An 18,779-nucleotide genomic window follows, 5' to 3' on the forward strand; every position below is an offset into this window, starting at 1 on the left:
TGAGTTTTAGGGGTATACTGATAACTGAATAAAATCTTTTTTTAGTGAAACAGTTTAGGGAAAATGAGTGGGTGCTCAGCACCCACCGGCAATAGTGGTGCTGTGGCCCCAGCCACGGATCGGCAGTTCCCGGGCAGCCCTGCCCACACTGATCAGCCCGGTAGGCGGCTGTGCTTATCAGCTGTTTGGCGGGCTCCCCTGAATGCAGCCCTGCCCCCCCATCAGCTGTTTTGTGGCCCCTGGGCTGGCTGCAGCAGGGGCTGACCCAGCCCTGCTTCAGCCCTGAGTGGGGCCTCTCCTCCAGCAGCCTCAGGGAGCTGATCCAGCCAGCGGTAGGGGTAGGCAAGCAGCAAGCACAGGACTCCCTCTGCTCTGCAGAAGCCTGGCCTGATCAGCAGCAGTGAAATGCTGCTGACCTGGGTCACCCCACCTCCTACCCAAATCTCCTGGGCAGTCTCCAGCTCCCAGCCTGTTCCAACTACAGGCAGCACTAGATGAATCTCCCTCCAGGCAGAGGTAGCTTGGCTGGGACCCACTGCAGCGTCAGGAGAGTTCACCCAGGGGTGCAGTTTGGGGGGCTCCCAAACAGAGGCAAGGTGTGGGGGGGGGTACATGCAGAGCCACTGTTACTGCCTTTCTCCATTTCTGTGAGTGCTGAGCGGCTCTGAATGAGTGGGGAGGTGTCTGTCCTCAGGGGTGCCACTTAGGGGGAGAAAGGAGGACTGTCCTGGTCCCCCAGGATAGTAAAAATTTGGGGGCAAATTTGTCTCTCTCATTCCTTCCTTGCACCCATGCATCCTTTATCCAAAATACTCATTTGGCACTGAAGTTAAATAGGTGTTAACAAAATCAGACAAAACAAAGAGTTTTTTCAAAGTGTGATTTAAAATCCCTTACCTTCTCCATTGTTCAATTTTCTGTCTCTTGACTCTTGTGATGTTATCATTTCACTAGTTCTCATGTTATCATAGGCTTTGTCTGGACTAGGGTTTGTTTTCCTGTTGTAATTGATTGCCAATTGCTTGTTAAATGATTGTAAATGCTAATCTAGATCCAAACATTTGCAGAGTATCAGGACATGGGAGCTTAGCTCGGACAAACCACAAAACTTGGTGGTCCAGAAACAACATTTGTGGAGAGCCTCAGTTATCAACATAATTAGCATTTACAATCAACTAGCTAAAATTATAACAAGACCACCAATTCTAGTCTAGACAAAGCCAAAGCATGAGTCCTCCAGGCTAGATGGGACATGGATTTTTAATATAAAAGGAGGCAACATAAATGTATCTTTCCTCCCACCAAAAACCCAAACAAACATACAAACAAACAAAAACCCACCTAGGCCCCCAAATCATCATGCCTTCTTTACACATCAAAAGAAAATCAAACAATGGCACAGTCTTAGTTATTGTCCCTTTATAGATCACCTTTAAAAATGAAATTATCCTTTACATTCCTAATTCCTCAAAATCAGGGTAACTGCCGACTTTGTGGGGCTGAAAGACTGGAGCTGGATTTCCACAATTGCATGTACATATAGAATAGCGTGCTGGGAGCACAACAGAATAGGTATGAGTAAGAGAAAGTTGATCAGGGGAAGGGCCCTCAAAAAACCCTTGTCTTGAAAATAGCCACAGGGTTGGTTTAGTAGTCAAGATTTTTTATGTTGTTTAAATGAGATACAGTCTGTCATAAATATAGAGGGAAGGGTAGCAACCTTTATGTATCTAGTAGCATAAAATCCCTCCTTGGCAGCTATACTGGATTGCTTTACCTGTAAGGGGTTAAGCAGTCCAAATAACCTACTTGGCACCTGACCAGAAGGACCAATGATGAAAGAAGATACTTTCAAATCTGGGGGAGGGTGGGGGAAGGATTTGTTGTTGTTCTCTTTTGTTGTTCCCTCTCTGGACAGAGGGAGAAGCCAAGTAGACACAATATCTCCTGAAAATATACCCGGAATTAATGTTCCCTCTAATTTTTGACAAGCCGTGTACACAAAAAATTTCTTTTGTGCAAATTTTTGACATGCCGTCTGCACAAAAACTTTCTTCTGTGCAAATTTTTGTGCACGCGGTGTTTCGTTGTGTGCATGGGGTTTAGGATCTGTGTGCACGTGCACACAGCTTAGAGGGAACAGTGCCTGGAATAATCCATCTAAAACCACAGAAATTGTAAGTAGAGCAAGGAAATGCGTTAGGTTACCTTTTGTTTTGGCTTGTGAATTTTTCTATGCTACAGAGGTAGTTTTATTCCTGTTTTTGTAACTGTGAAGCTGAGTCCAGAGGGGAATCCTCTGTGTTTTAAATCTTTTTATTACCTTCTAAAGTTACCTTCCCTCCTGATTTTCCAGGTGTGATTCTTTTACTTTTTTCTTTATAAATAAAGTTTTTCTTTTAAGAACTTGATTGATTTTTAGTGTCCTGAAGACAAAGGGTCTGGTCTGTGCTCACATTGCTAAGGCAATCGATTGGTATATTAGTCTCAAGCCTCCCCAGAAAAGGGGATGAAGCGGCTTGCGGGGATATGTTGGGGGGTTAGGGATTCCAAGTTACCCTTCCCTGAATTTTTGTGTAAATCACTTGGTGGTGGCAGCAATACCATCCAAGGACAAGGAAAGGAATTTGTGCCTTGGGGAAGTTTTAACCTAAGGTGGTAGAATATAAGCTTAGGGGGTCTTTCATGCGGGTCCCCACATCTGTACCCTAGAGTTCAGAGTCGGGGGGAATCCTGACACAGTACCACTAAAAAAATTATGTAACATCCAAATTTTACACTACTTATAACTTTTTTTTACACATACTTGGGGCCCAAACTATGGGTCTGATCCTGATAATACTCTCTTGGGATCAATCGTGGATAATTTCCACCATCCACTTCCCTTCTGGGAAAGCAATAATGAAAACGTTATTTTGGGGCTGGGTAGAATTTATAGTGCAAATTTAGGTAATTTGATCAAGCAAATATATGTCCTCCCCCCTGCACTTGACCTTCTTTTAATTTTCAAAGTACTCTAAAATCCACATGCATAATGAGATTATCGAGGATATTTGTATGCCACAACAGGGGCAATGCAAGTTTGGAGTAATTTGGTTCAAGCATTCCTCAGATACTGCCCCCCACACACACACACACACTAAAAAGATTTTAATATTCCAAAACTGATATGCATAGTGAGATTACCTTGAACAGTGGTATTCCACAACTGAAACTGAGGTAGAGGGGGACTCCCATTGCGAGGAATGGGTCATTTCACACCACCCACAGCTATTGTGTTAGACTATTCGTCTCTTTGGCATGTCCTAATTCATCTGAGCACACACTACTGAGATGAATGGGCCATTGCACACATCAACAGTTCTCCTGTACTGCAGAGGGCTATGCAGAGCCCCTTCCTTTACACTAGCTCCCTGCTATTCCTCTTGCTGCCTCCAGCTGGTAGATGTGCTCCTAAAAGCCCGTCAGTTACCATCCTCCTTTCTTCCCATGGCCTGTCCAGCCCTACCGCGGGCATGGGGGGGCCAGGAGGAGGGCAGAGCTGGTAGTTAACGTGACAGATCATCATTCCCCTGCCACAGGTGCCCTCCAATCATGCCCCCTCACTAATACCTCTTCCTTCAGAAACAAGGGAAATTAACTTCCCAAAAACGTGGTTAATGCAGGCCTTGTTTACACTATAGCGTCTTTGCTAGTATAGCTATGCCAGCATAGCTATCCTGGCAGAGCCCCCCTCATGGAGACACAGGGAAAGCTGACAGAAGTTCTGTTGACATAGCTACATCACCTTGCCAGACAACATTAGCTAAGCTGACACAGAACCATTCTTCTCATAGCATAATTGTGTCTACAGCAGGGTTTTTGCTAACATAGCTATGTCAGCCGGGGGTGTGAATTTCTTTTTCACACTTCTAGAGGACATAGCTATGCTGGCAAACTTTGTAGTGTAGATTAAGGCCTGCAAAGTTAGGTCAATGTAAATCACCTTGCATCAATCTAGTTGTGCATGTGTCTACACTCAGATTTGTCTCCTGCTGATGTAGGTGCCCTGTTACAGTGACAAAGTAACGCCACCTGTCAGGGTTCCCTCCCCACTCTGAACTCTGGGGTACAGATGTGGGGACCTGCATGAACAACCCCCTAAGTTTATTTCTACCAGCTTAGCTTAAACATTCCCCAAGGCTCAAATCCCTTTTGTCCTTGGATGGTATGCTGCCACCACCAAGTGATTTAAACAAACATTCAGGGAGGGCTACTTGGAGCCCTAGCTTCCCCAGAATATCCTCCCAAGCCCTTACACCTCCTTTCCTGGGGAGGCTTGAGAATAATATCCTAACCAATTGGTTACAAAGTGAGCACAGATCAACCCCCCATGGGTCTTAGGACACTGAAAATCAATCAGGTTCTTAAAAGAAGAATTTTCTTTAAAGAAAAGTTAAAAGAATCACCTCTGTAAAATCAGGATGGAAGATAACTTTACAGGGTAACAAAAGATTCACAAACACAGAGGAACTCCCTTTAGGCTTCGTTCAAAGTTACAAAAAACAGGAATAAACCTCCCCCTAGCAAAGGGAAAATTCACAAGATAAAACAAAAGATAATCTAACATGCCTTGTGTCATAAATATAAAGGGAAGGCTAACCACCTTTAAATCCCTCCTGACCAGAGGAAAAAACCCTTTCACCTGTAAAGGATTAAGAAGCTAAAGATAACCTCGCTGGCACCTGACCAAAATGACCAATGAGGAGACAAGATACTTTCAAAGTTGGGGGGGGGGGGAACAAAGGGTTCTCTTTGGCTGTGTGTTTTGTTTTTGTTTTTTTTGCCGGGACCAGAGCAGGAATGCAGGTCAGAACTCCTGTAAAGGGCTAATAAGCAATCTAGTTAGATATGCATTAGATTCTGTTTTGTTTAAATGGTTGATAAAATAAGTTGTGCTGAATGGAATGTATATTCCTGGTTTTGTGTCTTTTTGTAACTTAAGGTTTTGCCTAGAGGGATTCTCTATGTTTTGAATCTGATTACCCTGTAAGGTATTTACCATCCTGATTTCACAGAGGTGATTCTTTTACTTTTTCTTCAGTTAAAATTCTTCTTTTAAGAACCTGATTGCTTTTTCATTGTTCTTAAGATCCAAGGGTTTGAGTCTGTGTTCACCTATGCAAATTGGTGAGGATTTTTATCACACCTTCCCCAGGAAAGGGGGTGTAGGGCTTGGGGGGATTTTGGGGGGAAAGACGTTTCCAAGAGGGCTCTTTCCCAGTTATATTTTGTTAGACGCTTGGTGGTGGCAGCAATAAAGTCCAGGGACAAAAGGTAAAATAGTTTGTACCTTGGGGAAGTTTTAACCTAAGCTGGTAAGTATAAGCTTAGGGGGGTTTTCATGCAGGTCCCCACATCTGTACCCTAGAGTTCAGAGTGGGGAAGGAACCTTGACACCTTGCCTGGCTTTACTTACTATTTTTGTAATATTAGAGACTGGTTCAAGATTGGTTGGAGGAGATAGATTTCGGCCTGGCCTCTTTCAATCCCGGGAGAGAGAACACCCAACAAAAAGCACAAACAAAGCCTCCTCCCCACCCCCACCCCCGATTTAAAAGTATCTTCTTTCCCCATTGATCCTTTTGGCCAGGTGCCAACCAGGTTATTTGAGCTTCTTAACCCCTTACAGGTAAGGAGGAATTCTAGGCTACCCTTAGCTGTATGGTTATGACACCACCTCCCCTGGATGGTGTTGAGTCATGGTCGACCCTACTGTGGTTGACGCAGTGCGAGTATAGACATTGTATGACCTATGTCAAGCCTACCAGTCCTCCAGCAGCTGTCCCACAATGCCCAACACTGACCGGTCTGGTCGCAATTGTAAATACAATTCCCAGGGGTCACATACACCAGAAGCCAATTCCTCCCCTTTAAAAAGCCCACATATATTTGGAATGATTGTCCAGCTTGGTGAGCACACCTAGCAGCTCTCCATGGCTGTGTGCAACTGCCCGACTGATTGTGCCAGCTACAGATGAGCCTCACATAGGGAACAGACAGGTTAGGAAAACCTTGTTCACCAGACCTTAACACCCCACAAGGAATTTCCCTCCATCTGAAATAGATAGAGATACAAGCTAAACAACACATTCAACTCGCTAGAACGCAAAACCTTCACTTCTGGCGTCAGCAACACTAACATATTTATGGCTGACGCATATAAACTGGCCATAAACTGGTATATGGGACCATGGGGAATATATGAGATTCATCCCTGCTTGCTTAGTACCCTCTTCAAAGCAAGCACTGTGTTTCAGAATCCTGCTGGCAATGCCAGTCTAACCTGCCTTCTCTGGCTTGTCAAATTGGGTTTCAGAGTAGCAGCCGTGTTGTCTGTATCTGCAAAAAGAAAAGGCACCTAAGGTGCCACAAGTACTCCTTTTCTTTTTCCAAATTGGGTTTATAACTGCTGGTGAATCACAGTACTATGCATTAGACTGCTTCCCAGGGTGGTGAACCACCTGTGGTTCATTAATTTTATACTGGTGTAACCCCACTGATTTCACTGGGGTCGCTCCAGATTTACACTGCTACAAGTGAGGAGAGAGTCAGGCATAAGCGCTGAGTCTATGGGTGCTCTGGGGCTCAAGCACCCATGGGAAAAAAAAACAGTGGGGGTGGTCGGCACCCACCAGCCACAGCTTTTCAGCTGAGCTGCCGCTCAGCTGTTTGGCAGCTGGTGTGGAGCCTTGAGGGAGAGGGCAAAGTCAGGGCAGGAAGAGGCAGAGTGAGGGCAGGGCCTTGGTGGGGGGGGTGGAGTGGGGCTGGGCCTTGGGGTGGAGCACCCACTGGGAAAAATAAAAGTCAGTGCCTATGCTGCCAGCTCAACAATACTTAGGGCTACAATGTAGAGGTGGATGGGAGCGTTTTGTGCATGTACGCATGCATGTGTGCACATGCCCCATCTCAACGCTCCCTCTGCTGAAATCCTCACCTCTGCTTCCCTTACCTCTTGGCTGCACTATTCCAACTCCCTTCTCCATGGCCAGCTCATGTTCCCATTCTCAAGACTGCTGAGACCCACATGCACACCATACTCATTTTATGAGTAAAAAGATGTTTTTCCTCACTGCCAGTGCCACAAACTTCTCCAAACTTCCTCTGAGAGCCAAAATGGGCTCTCTCCTTCATCACCTGCAAGGGAGACCCAGCAGGAGAAATTCTGCCCCCAGTGTCTTCACATCTCCCCTCAGTTACACCTGCGCCATGCCACTGACTTCAAATGTCATTGTGGATAGAGTTTGGCCCTGCAACTGGAGCTTAGGCCAAGATCATCCCCAGTGCAGGAAACGGGATAGGAAACCTCCGAACTTCCTCAGGATCATGCCATCGGGGAAGGGTCTGTTCCCTGCCTGCACAACTAAACAGGCCCACGTGATGCACAGATCTTCACAGATCACAGGCACCAGGGCTGTTCCCAGAGAGACCCTCTGTCTTAAGTCATTTCTGATGTCCTGTCAACCCCTCCTTGGCACCGATGGCTGGGGACGGCTCTGAAACTGTTTTAAGGTTGAGACTATTCTGCAATCTGATCCCAACAGGGGAGAAGGGATAAGCCTTAGTAACCAGGAAAGAGGCCACAAGCATATGATCAGAATCATGACAATTTATTTATAACATTAATTATATGGTGCTGAGGGGTTTTCCTCAGCACTATATCAAACCACTTTGCCAGGGGGAATTGCTGCATGAAGAGATGAGCAGAGAGGATCCAGTAGGGCCCAGAATACAGCTCCGTCACTCACGCATTTTCCTGCTCAACATTAGCTATGATGGGGAAAAGAGAGTGTGAGAGAGTTACAGAGGAATCAATGACTCACAGAGGGGCAGCTTTTCCTCTTGTAGGTCACCTCATTCTGAGCATAGAAGCTGCAGAGACACTGCCCTGCCCAGGCTAGGATTTCTCTGCCACAGTGGCTGGACGTATCCCTAGAATATTCAGGGCTTCAGCCCTGAACCCCTTCCCAGCAGTGTTGAGTCATCCCAACCCTGGAAGATGGTTTTTCATTAATCTGTTTTGCTTTGCAGCCTGTTTAAAAACAGCCCTGATGAGAAGAGGGATGCCAAGCGTGGGTTTTGGAAGGACTTGCTCTTGCTCTGTCCCAGAGACAGGTACAGAAAGCAGAGACTTGTTTTGACTGAGTGGGAGGACGTAATCTTGGGACTAACCAAGCCTGCTGCATCAGACTCAAGGCCTGAATCTGGAACTTGACAAAGCCGGGGAGTTGGCGTTCCCCTCTTCCCTGAGCACCGAGGGGAGCTGGCAGACTACCCCAGGACATGGGGCAAAAGAGAACAGCAACTTTTACAACCCTCCAGACAGGCTGAGAAGACTCAGGCTTGATTTCTGCTCTGTTCTACCTCAGCAGCACTGGGCAGTCTGAAAACCTCACAGTCATCTCTTCATACGCTACCTTTGCTGCAGGGGGCACTGTACTCGGCGATGGCAAATTCATCTGGAAGGCACAAAGGGAAGGGAGATGTGATCAGGGCTGTGTGAGACCCAACCAGGACTCCTCACACTTCCACCAGGCCCTCTGCAGAGAGCTGGCACCGCACCAGAGATCTCAGGGAGGAGGGGAGGGAGCCCTCTCTCCAGGGGCACTGGGGAAACTTGCTGGGCTCCATGGGAGGAAGGCAACGGTTACCCCAAGGCTACAGCGCAACAGGCATCTCCAGAGGGTCTGTGCCAGGTGCCCTATGTCCGTTTGCACCTCGTCTGACACACGACCGCCGGGGTTGCTGCTGGGCTCTGGTTTTGTCACCTCAATTTCCTAGCTGGGAACAGATGCATGAATTTGCCTCCTCTGGGTCACCCCCAGAGCTGGGATCTCAGGGCAGGATCTGAATCCAGGACCCTCCCAGATCCCTTTGGCTCTAACCTACCTGGATTAGCATCTTCCCTTTACAGTGCGCGAGGGGTCTGGGGCCTCAGAGACTCCCATGGTGTGAGCATGATGTCAGTGCAGGATGATCCCTAGCATGTAAACTCTGTGTGCCCCACATTCTTATCCTGGAGCAGGTAAACGCTCAATCCCATATCCCAGCAGGTTCACTGTGACTCTGAATGCACCTTCTCCCCCCTATGATAGGCCCACAGCCTCCACTGCTGCCAGCCCCACCCGCACACGCACCCGTCTCGTAGTAATCATAGACTTTCACCACCGCCGGCTTCAGGCTCTGCACGGGGAAGTCCTGCTCCACCGCGAAGGAGAAACTCTGAGTCACGTTGCTCACCTGAGAGGGAAACAGACAAGGCACAGGAGGCTCTGAGCTACTTCACCCCCTCCTTCCACATCTCTTCCCCCCATTAGTGCCGCCCATGATCCTGCAGGTCCAGCATCTGCCCCCCTTGGCTGCAGGGGCTGGCAGGGATTCAGGCCCTGAGGGAGGTGGGATGAGCCCCGCCCGACCCCCTGGTACTTGTAGGTATGAGGGCCCTGGCTCTGTGTTGTGGAAGTATAACATTGTATAAGTATAACGTTGTATAAGGGGACATGCTGGATACATTGTATATGAGAGGGCATGCCAAAACATGTTACAAAGTATCTGAGGGAGCACACATAGGGACAGTTAGCTTTTGAATGGAGAAGCAATTAAGACAGAGCCAGCACGTCTAAGAAGCAGGCATCAGAATGGAAGGTGTGAAGGGCAATTAGTTAAGTTAACTGGAAGCTGTTAAAGGAGATTGTTAAGGCTGGCAGGTAACTGAAGATATGTGACTGGTCTCAGGGATCTCGCAGGGTGGTGACTAAAATCCTTTTCTTCTTTTGTCTGTAACTTCTCTGTAACTTGTTCTCAAAAAAACTGTATAAATTAAGAGACACAAGCCCCACTCGGGGGGCTCACTTCTAAATGTATTAGCAGAGCAGCTTTGCTAATAAAACAGAGTGGTCTGATAAATTGTGAGTCTGAGTCAAACTTTGACAGTGTTGTGGGAGCAGGAAGTGCTGAAGGGAAATGCTGGGGAACAGCAGCTGCTGGGGGGGGGGGATACATAGGTTTGTCTTTCCCAGCTGAGGCTTCGGAGATCCCCTCCCTCCGGGCACTTCTATTGCGGTACATGGGGGTGACTCTTCCTGGCCCATCCCGGCCCCGTGTGGCTTCTCACCTGCTCCATGTAGAGCAGCACATGGTTGGTGCTCAGTTCTGTGCGGTGGATGTGGTGACGTCCTTCCAGCTGCCAGCAGCCAAGGGAGAGAAGCAGGGTGTTACTGAGCTCCCCTTCAAACTACCCCAGAGCCCTAAGGAATGGGATTCTTTCACAAATGCATAGAGTCCAAGGCCAGAAGGAACCATTAGATCATCTAGTCTGACCAATATAACCATGGGTGTAGTTTGGGTACATTGGGGAGTGTTGCCCCACCAAACTGCAATCCTTAGGCAGGTGTGGAATTTGCCCCCTGCAACATGTGCAACCCCGTTGCCTGGACTGGAGCTGCCCCTCCCCCTCTAATACAGAAGTCAAACTACGCCTATGTGTGTAACACAGGCCAGAGAACTTCCCCAAAAGAATTCCTAGAGCAGATCTTTTAGACAAACATTCAATCTCGATTTTAAAATGGTCAGTGATGGAGAATCATCGGGATCTCTTTCTCCTGGTGATGTAAAGGTGGAGTATGTGTCCCCACCCAGCTGGTGGACTGAGGTGTAAAGTGCACTTGAGGGTCCGGACCCCAATCAAAGGCAGCACCAATTCCAGTATACTCAACCTCAGTCAAACAGACCTAATAGTTCTTCGTCATTCTCTCCACCTTAGACTGGCTAACACTGTTTGCAATGCCAGGGGTCACTGCACAAGGTCTCCATAAGCCCCAGGCTGGAGTCAGACATGGAAGGAGCTGCTGCCTACACGATCTTGCAGCTGGGAAATCTGCAGGTGAAAGACTGATCTGAACTGGCCCCTGTGATAGAAGTGGAGTGGGGGCTCTCAGATCCTCCAGGATTCCAGTGGAAAAGAGGAGATGGGCTCCGAGAGACAGAAGACATGGGGGGTCCGACTGCTGGAGATGAGACCAGGCTGCACCCATAATATGAGGGGTCAGGAACTGGAGCCCACTGGGGACCAGATACCCCTCAGGTGGGGCTGAAGGCAAGGAGCTCGGGGGGGGCGGGGAGAGGCTATTGCCCATACACACAATGGGCTATTACCTTCCTCACTGATGACTTCACAGGGATGAATCCTGACAGCATCTTAACGTCAACGATGACCATGTTGGAGACGGGGCGTTTCCCTGTGTAGCTGGGAGACCAAGCGGGAAATGAAACAAGGTTTAATACATCTCAGAACAGAGTTGATACACCTCAACTCTGATTGGCACAGATTGACACTCCCCCGACATGTAGCATCTCCCACCCCACCTGCTTGTCCACCTGCAATCTCCTGGAGTGACTCATCCCCATCCCTAGGGCTCAAAGGCACTGACTCCATGGGATCTCCAGGGCTGGAGCACCCCCAGAAAAAAAGTGATGGGTGCTTAGCACCCACCAGCAGCCCCCCCCCAGTGCCTCTCCCTCCCCCAGCACCTCCTGCCAGCCTCAATTAGCTGTTCTGAAGCATGCAGGAGGAGCTTGAGGGAGCATGTGAAGCAAGGGTGGGGCGCGCTTGGGGAGGGGGTGGAATGGGGTGGGAAGAGGTGGGGCGGGGGGCGTGATGGGGGTGGGAAGAGGCCAGGTGGTGGTGGGGCCTTCAGGGAAGGGGTGGAATGGGGGCAGAGCCTGGGGGAGGAGCACCCCCTGGCACATTAGAAAGTCGGCATCAAAGCTAGGGCTGCTCCGGAAGGCCTGGGCCTTTGAGGGGAGTTACCTGATGTTTATGGTGATGCTAAAAGTCCTGTAGACCTGGGGGCTGTCACACGTCTCGGGGACCGCGTGCACCTCCAGCGCGAACGGTGCCTCTTCTGGCTTGGGGAGCACATTGTACCTCAGGCTGGTCTGGAAGAGAATACACCATTCTATGTGGGCCTGTGCGTATCTCCTCTCTGATTATCTCCTCTGCCTCCTTCCCCCGGTCCATCTCATTCCCTCCTTTGTCTTCTCTCTCTCTCCTTCCTCCTCTCACTAGCTCCCTGTCATAAATATAAAGGGAAGGGTAACCACCTTTCTGCATACAGTGCTATAAAATCCCTCCTGGCCAGAGGCAAAACCCTTTCACCTGTAAAGGGTTAAGAAGCTAAGATAACCTCGCTGGCACCTGACCAAAATGACCAATGAGGAAACAAGATACTTTCAAATCTGGAGGGCGGGGGGACAAAGGGTTGGTCTGTCTGTGTGATGCTTTTGCCGGGAACAGATCAGGAATGCAGCCTCACAACTCCTGTTAAGTTAATAAGTAATCTAGCTAGAAATGCGTTAGATTTCCTTTTGTTTAATGGCTGGTAAAATAAGCTGTGCTGGATGGAATGTATATTCCTGTTTTTGTGTCTTTTTGTAACTTAAGGTTTTGCCTAGAGGGATTCTCTCTGTTTTGAATCTGATTACCCTGTAAGGTATTTACCATCCTGATTTTACAGAGGTGACTCTTTTACCTTTTCTTTAATTAAAATTCTTCTTTTAAGAACCTGATTGATTTTTCATTGTTCTTAAGATCCAAGGGTTTGGGTCTGTGTTCACCTGTACAAATTGGTGAGGATTCTTATCAAGCCTTCCTCAGGAAAGGGGGTGTAGGCCTTGGGGGAATATTTTTGGGGAAGACGTCTCCAAGTGGGCTCTTTCCCTGGTCTTTGTGTAAGACGCTTGGTGGTGGCAGCATATGGTTCAAAGACAAGCCAAAGTTTGTACCTTGGGGAAGTTTTTAACCTAAGCTGGTTAGAATAAGCTTAGGGGGTCTTTCATGCAGGTCCCCACATCTGTACCCTAGAGTTCAGAGTGGGGAAGGAACCTTGACACTCCCCATTCCCTAACTCTGGCCGTTCTCTCTCCTCACACCTTTTCCTATTTTCTCAACCTCATCCCCATCTCTTTCTCCCTTCCCTCCCCTACCCATCTCACCTCACCATGCTATCTCCAATAGGAATGAGATGGGCTTCCCTCAGCAGCAGCCTCTCCCTCTCCACCTGCCCCAGAGCCCCATACCTGCACGTAGACACATCCTTCTCCTGTCACCCCCATGCTGTAGTCCCCTGGCACCTCTGGCAGTGCCATACGCTGGAGCAGCAGACGGTTTGTGTGATCCACCTGGAACTGGGCCTGGAAGTTCCCTGTGGACTGCAGGGTCACTGTGGACGCTCCTCCGCTCTTGGTGTAAGTAGAGGCTCCGTATTGGGACAGGGCCTGGAGTGCCACCACTGTGTCCTGACAGACAAGAGATGGGCCAAGGTGCCCAAGGGAATGAATGAGCCATTTCTATGGGCCTGGAGCCCCTACCACACCGGCTCCTCCCACACAGCACTGCCCTGCTCAGAAAGGTCGGCTTTTCCCATTTCCACCCATCACTCCCAGAAGCCATTCACCTATTCCCTGGGCCCAGACCCTCAAAGGTATTTAAGCACCTTTCTCCCACTGAAAGCAGCCAAGTGTCTAAGTACCTTTCGGAATGTAGGCCTTGGGATTTCTGACACTCCACCACAGGGAGCTGAAGGAAGAAGCCACCCACCCTCCTGTGAAGGACCAACCTGAAGGGACAACTGAGGGCAGACAGATAACAGAGGCAGATGCACCCACATGCCTCAGCAGCAGGAAACCAGAATTACAACCCTACTGTGTTAACCAAATCCCTCCATGAAGTAGTCTTCCAGAGGGCAACACTTTGTGCACTGTCTTCAAGAGGGATATGTTTTGGGCTGCCTTTAATCAGGTGGCACTTTCTGGTTCTACATCACTCGGGATGGTGCCCCCACCCCACCAAGGTGTGTCTGGCAGTGACTGGCTGCTGCTGCTTCTCTGGGAAGGCCTCAGCTCCCAAGCTGGATTGGCCGGGCTGGATGGGGTCAGTGCTGGGGGGAGCTGGGGAAAGCTCATAGATGCTCAGGGCGACAAGTCTGCCCTCTGTACACAAGAGCATCACTTGTCCAGTCTCCTGCCTCATTAGCCTGCTAAGGCCTGTGGGGATCCGATGTAGCCATACTCCATGCTGTGACTATCCCATGATCTAAACCCCTCAGAAACAGAGGTTCTCTAAACCCTGCAGCGAGGGCACTGTCGCCCCATCCCCCTCCCCAGGAGACGTCTGTCTCCTTTCCAGTGCTGGGTTATTCGTCCTTCTCTGGCAACCTGATATATATATCTCCTGCCTCCCCCTCCTGCCCTGGGTGTCTGAGGCTGGCGAGAGGAACCACTCACCTGGGTGGAGGAGAAGCCCCCGTTGGGATTCTGCTGCTTGCTGATCCACTTTGCAATTTGAGCTGCTAATGACAGGTCTCCTTGGGATGGTGCCGGCTGTGCGGTGAGGTAAGCAAGGAGCACGTAGGACGTCATCTCCACCTCAGCGGAGGGAGCACGGGGGTGATAGAAGGGGAGATCGGCCTCTGGCTGCTTTCCGGGCCTCTGCCAGTGAACGGAGCCATCTGCAGTGGGAGAAGGGAGAGGGAGGAGAAAAGGAAGTGTTTATTACCGAATATCTGGCTGTTGCCAAGAGGGTTACTGACATACCATCACTGAGGATGGAGAATGGAGTCCCAACCCTTGCTGGGCATGTCAATACAAAGCATAAAGATATTAATAATCCCTCTAGTGGGTTGATACATTCCTGGTGTGGAAACTCTCAGTGACTAATTAGATTGCTGCACCTGTGCCTGTGTCTCCCACATTTTATGAAGTCAGATCCCAAGAATGGCCAGTGCCAGGGTTTTTAAGGCTCATTGATCTAAAATGTGTGAAGAGGCTAAATAATCCCGACCTGCCGCAGTACAGACTGAAGGTTATAGCAATAACAATCTAACCCTTCTCCTGCCACGCTGCGTAAGGCCAGTGGGCCAGGATGCAGAAGAAGGGCCAATAAACAGCTCTCACCCTCTTTCACAGCTTCCTTGTCAAGTGAGTCCAACAGTGCCCTGCGCTTCTCCTCCTTCCTTGCCAGGGTGAAGGCGTAGGCCATCAGTGCCTTCGTGTACACATGCTTTCCTCCCTGGTCTGTGGCCGTCTCCAGGCAGAATAAAGCACTACGGACTATAGAGTGCTGCAGGGAGCATAGAGGGGAAACAATCAGTGTTTGCAATGTGATGATACGAGCTAGGCTTTGGGCACTGCCTATGCAGGCTGTCATCTCATGGCCACAGAGCACAGCTGGATTTAAATAAGAGGTGCAGTGGATCTAACATAACACAGATGCTGGCAATGGGATGAGTGACTGTTTGACACCCGTCACTTGCATGGTCCCAGTGAACTCAGGCTCTTGTAGTAATTTGGTCACCCCATCACTGAGGGCCACCGAGCACAGAAATGTGGCTTTAATGTGTCTAGCTGAGACTGCCTCAGCAATTACAAAAATCACATTCCTGCCTTCCATGGGGTAGCCATGTTAGATACGAGGCCTTCACAACTTGGAGAAATTAAGGTCATCTGAGGTGTCTAGGGCTATTTATTGAATTTTAACCAAGAAAATATGTGGAAGACAAATGAAACAGACTCTGCCATGGATAGCAATGGGCCAACAGCTGTCAACTAGTCTACAATCCCTCCTAGTCATTCATCCAGTGGAAAGCATGACTAGACCCCTAGTATGTTTACAGAGACTATATAAAACGAACAGGAATAATGAAGAAGGGAGTAGCCACGCTGTCAGGCTGGAAAGCTTCCATTGGTCAGACCCATCTGAGCTGCAGCCAGACACACAGGAGACAGCGACTGAGCGCTACAGCTTTTTGTGACATGACTTCTGGAGTCTTTATTTTTTTTTAATACGTACCAGAGCCAGAGCCAAAGCCTTTCCAAACTGTTTTTTTCCCTCCTTTCCTTAGAGGTCCCTTTATCAGGGCAGCAGGCTGCCACTATCAGGACTCGGCTGGATATAGGGAATGTGGGAGAGGGGAGGCCGCTGACCCAGGGGAACTCATGAAGGGGACTTCGTGCGTGTGAGTACGTACAGTGATGGGCAGAGGAATCTCCAGCAGTGCGATGGTGATGTAGGCAGAGAGCGTGACCTCATCGTCCACCCCGCCCTGCAGGGAACCACAGAGAGAGACATTAACCCCATGCAGCACCCAAAGCCTTTCCTCCTCTGGGCCCTGCACCACAGAAGCTCTCTACATACTACATCCTCATCCCCTTTATCTGCCCACTTTTGCCATGCCCCATGATAGCTCTCCCAAATGGGTATGTCCACACTGCAGCTGAGAACGTGCTTCCTAGCAAGGCAAACATGCACACACTAGCCCCGGCCAGGCTGGCACACTAACAAAAGCAGTGTAGCCACGGGCGGCAGCTCTGTCTGGCTGCCCAAATACAGTCATGCTCAAGCTTGGAGTATGTATTTGGGCAACTAGCCTGAGCTGCCATGGCCACACATGGCCACACTGCTATTTTCTGTCTACTGTGGTGGGAAGTCCACTCCCAGCTGCCGTGTAGACACCCTCTGTGTTTCTGTCCCCATTTACCTCCCATGGTAGTTACCATGGATCTGCCCTCTCCTTTCTCCTCCCCATAGTAGGTCCCATGTACAGTACAGTATCTGCCCATCCGTATCTCCATGGTAGTTTCCAGGCCCATGTCATCCCCTTCTCCTCCCACCCTGGTCCCATGTGCTGAAGTGTCTGAACTGTTCCCATGCAAAGTTGCAGCTCTCTCCATGGCACTGGAATCCTGTATGAGGCCCATGGGAAGCCGGCTGGGTGGATACATCACCTTTATGGCATTGTTAAGGAGCATCCCAGAGCTGCGGAAACAGCCATTGTCCTTCTGCTTGCCAGCGAGCCAGGCCAGAGCATCCTGGATGTGCTTCTCCTCGATGAAGACATGAGAGCGGGCCTGCGCAAAGGACTTGAGCACGAAGGCCGTCAGCCTGCAACAGAGAGCGGGCAGCAGTGAGAGCTCCCTCCCATGCCCTGTGCTCGCTGGAGGAGACAGGGTCCTGGGGCATCACCAGCCTGAGGGGAAGCAACAGGGCCCAGAGAGCTGGTGGCCATGGGGCAGAGAGCATGAATACATTGCCTCCACCTTCATACACCTCCACAGTCTCCTTCACACTGATTTCAGGTTCCAGTTCAAGCTCTCTCTTCCTGTTTATAAAACCCTCCCTGGACACAACCAGTCTCTCAAACTTATGGGCCCTCTTCATGCTAAATGCAGCTCTTATAGTAGAGGGTCACAGGGTTGCAAATGTTGAATCTATATTTAAACAGAGCTCCATGAGAGATCCAAGGAATTATACACCAGTTTGCCTGTACTTGGTAAACTAGTCAAAATGACAATTAAAAATAGAATAATAAAAGACTCAGAAGATTATGATCTGATAGGGTCTAACCAGCATGGCTTCTGCAAAGGAAAATTGTGTCTTACTAATCTCTTAGAATTCCCTGAACATGTCAATAAAGCACTGAATGAAAGAGAACTGATTGACATAATTTCTTTAGTAGTCTCTTATGAAAGACCTTCTCAAATGCCTTTTGTAAAGTCTAAATGAATTGAATAATCATGGGATGAGAGTCAAAGTGTTGTCATGGATCAGAAATTGGTTCAGGGATAGAAAACAAAGATTAGGATTAAATGATCAATTTCATCACAGCACAAGGCGAACAGTGGGGTGCTGCAAGGTTCAGAACTAGGACTGGTGTTGTTCAATATACCTATTAATGATCTTGATAATGGGCAATCGATGGCATAGCAATTCCTATGGTTCTCTCTAGCACCAGGATGTTCTCTACCTCTAACCCAGTTCCACCACTATGGGTACGAGAGTCTGCTCCTCTGCAGCTCCCTCTCTGGAACAGCCTCCCCTGGATCTCTCCATCTTTTTTCAAAAATGATCTGAAACCATCCCATCCCCTTTGCCTCTTCAGTTCTCTCTCTCCTCAGGCCAAGTGGGAACAGGTGCTTTTTATACACAGCAGGCTGATGAAGCCTATTCCCTTTGGTGTGATCTATGCCAAGGGACTGTGAAAGATCCAGCGAGCCCTCAAGCCTTTAACAGCATCACCAGTTGACTAACATTTAACATTTCCTTCATAACTATATACCAGAGGAGGTTTAGGGGAGGCGTGACTGGCAAGACATCTCACCAGGTATTCCCCGGCTGCCTGAAATGCTCCCCAAATGTGCTGTAAGAGCCATCCAGGTGCTTGTAATTCAGCTGCCTCTGATAACCTGAAATGGAGAGTTAAAGCAGGATTTATAGATCAGAAAAAACACCGTAGGGGTTGAGAGAGCAGCTCACCAGCTCAGCCAGTAAAGGGGCTGCTAGGTACAGGAGTAGACCTGATGTGTACCAGCCAGCACCTGTATACAAACATACACGTCTCCATCCCACAAGCTAGTCAGCAGAGGGAACTGACATACAACACATGGGCAGCACTATCGCACTCCAGTAGAGGGAGTACCCCACATTCTGGTTAGCTAGAGCATCCAGGCTGAGAAGCCATTTCACCTGGCTACTGTGTGCAGTGTTTCCACACTATAGGGGTGATTCATAGGATGGACACAGCGGCCAGTAGCTCTCGTGGGGCAATGGGTGCGCATAACAACAGTGCTCAGACAATTGACAATAGTGAGCCAAGAGCGTGTCAAATGGGGACCCCAGATACACAACCCAGTCCATCTGTCCTCAGCTGAGGGAAGCTCTCTCTGCCAGTCAGGCAGAAGCAGAA

At 49.1% G+C, this 18,779-nt stretch overlaps 1 protein-coding gene across 2 annotated transcripts in view; it reads right to left on the reverse strand.

Moving 5' to 3' along the window:
• The window catches only part of LOC140898950 (alpha-2-macroglobulin-like), a 54,243-nt gene that overhangs the window by 1,162 nt on the left and 34,302 nt on the right, over positions 1-18,779 (reverse strand). Inside the window, exons 26-37 of one of the 2 annotated variants that reach the window (XM_073313584.2) lie at positions 18,195-18,279; positions 16,822-16,978; positions 16,065-16,139; positions 14,992-15,157; positions 14,323-14,546; positions 13,117-13,335; positions 11,849-11,976; positions 11,194-11,284; positions 10,154-10,222; positions 9,177-9,279; positions 8,457-8,498; positions 7,634-7,809 (exon numbers count right to left, since the gene is read on the reverse strand). In XM_073313584.2, coding sequence (XP_073169685.2) covers positions 7,784-7,809; positions 8,457-8,498; positions 9,177-9,279; positions 10,154-10,222; positions 11,194-11,284; positions 11,849-11,976; positions 13,117-13,335; positions 14,323-14,546; positions 14,992-15,157; positions 16,065-16,139; positions 16,822-16,978; positions 18,195-18,279 — 1,385 coding nt within the window. In that variant the 3' untranslated portion in view covers positions 7,634-7,783. Of the gene's footprint in view, positions 1-7,633; positions 7,810-8,456; positions 8,499-9,176; positions 9,280-10,153; positions 10,223-11,193; positions 11,285-11,848; positions 11,977-13,116; positions 13,336-14,322; positions 14,547-14,991; positions 15,158-16,064; positions 16,140-16,821; positions 16,979-18,194; positions 18,280-18,779 lie in introns of those variants that run through there. The other variant, XM_078848992.1, reaches the window with a different exon arrangement.

This window comes from Lepidochelys kempii, chromosome 1, assembly GCF_965140285.1.
Source record: "Lepidochelys kempii isolate rLepKem1 chromosome 1, rLepKem1.hap1, whole genome shotgun sequence".
NCBI classification, from domain to species: domain Eukaryota; kingdom Metazoa; phylum Chordata; order Testudines; family Cheloniidae; genus Lepidochelys; species Lepidochelys kempii.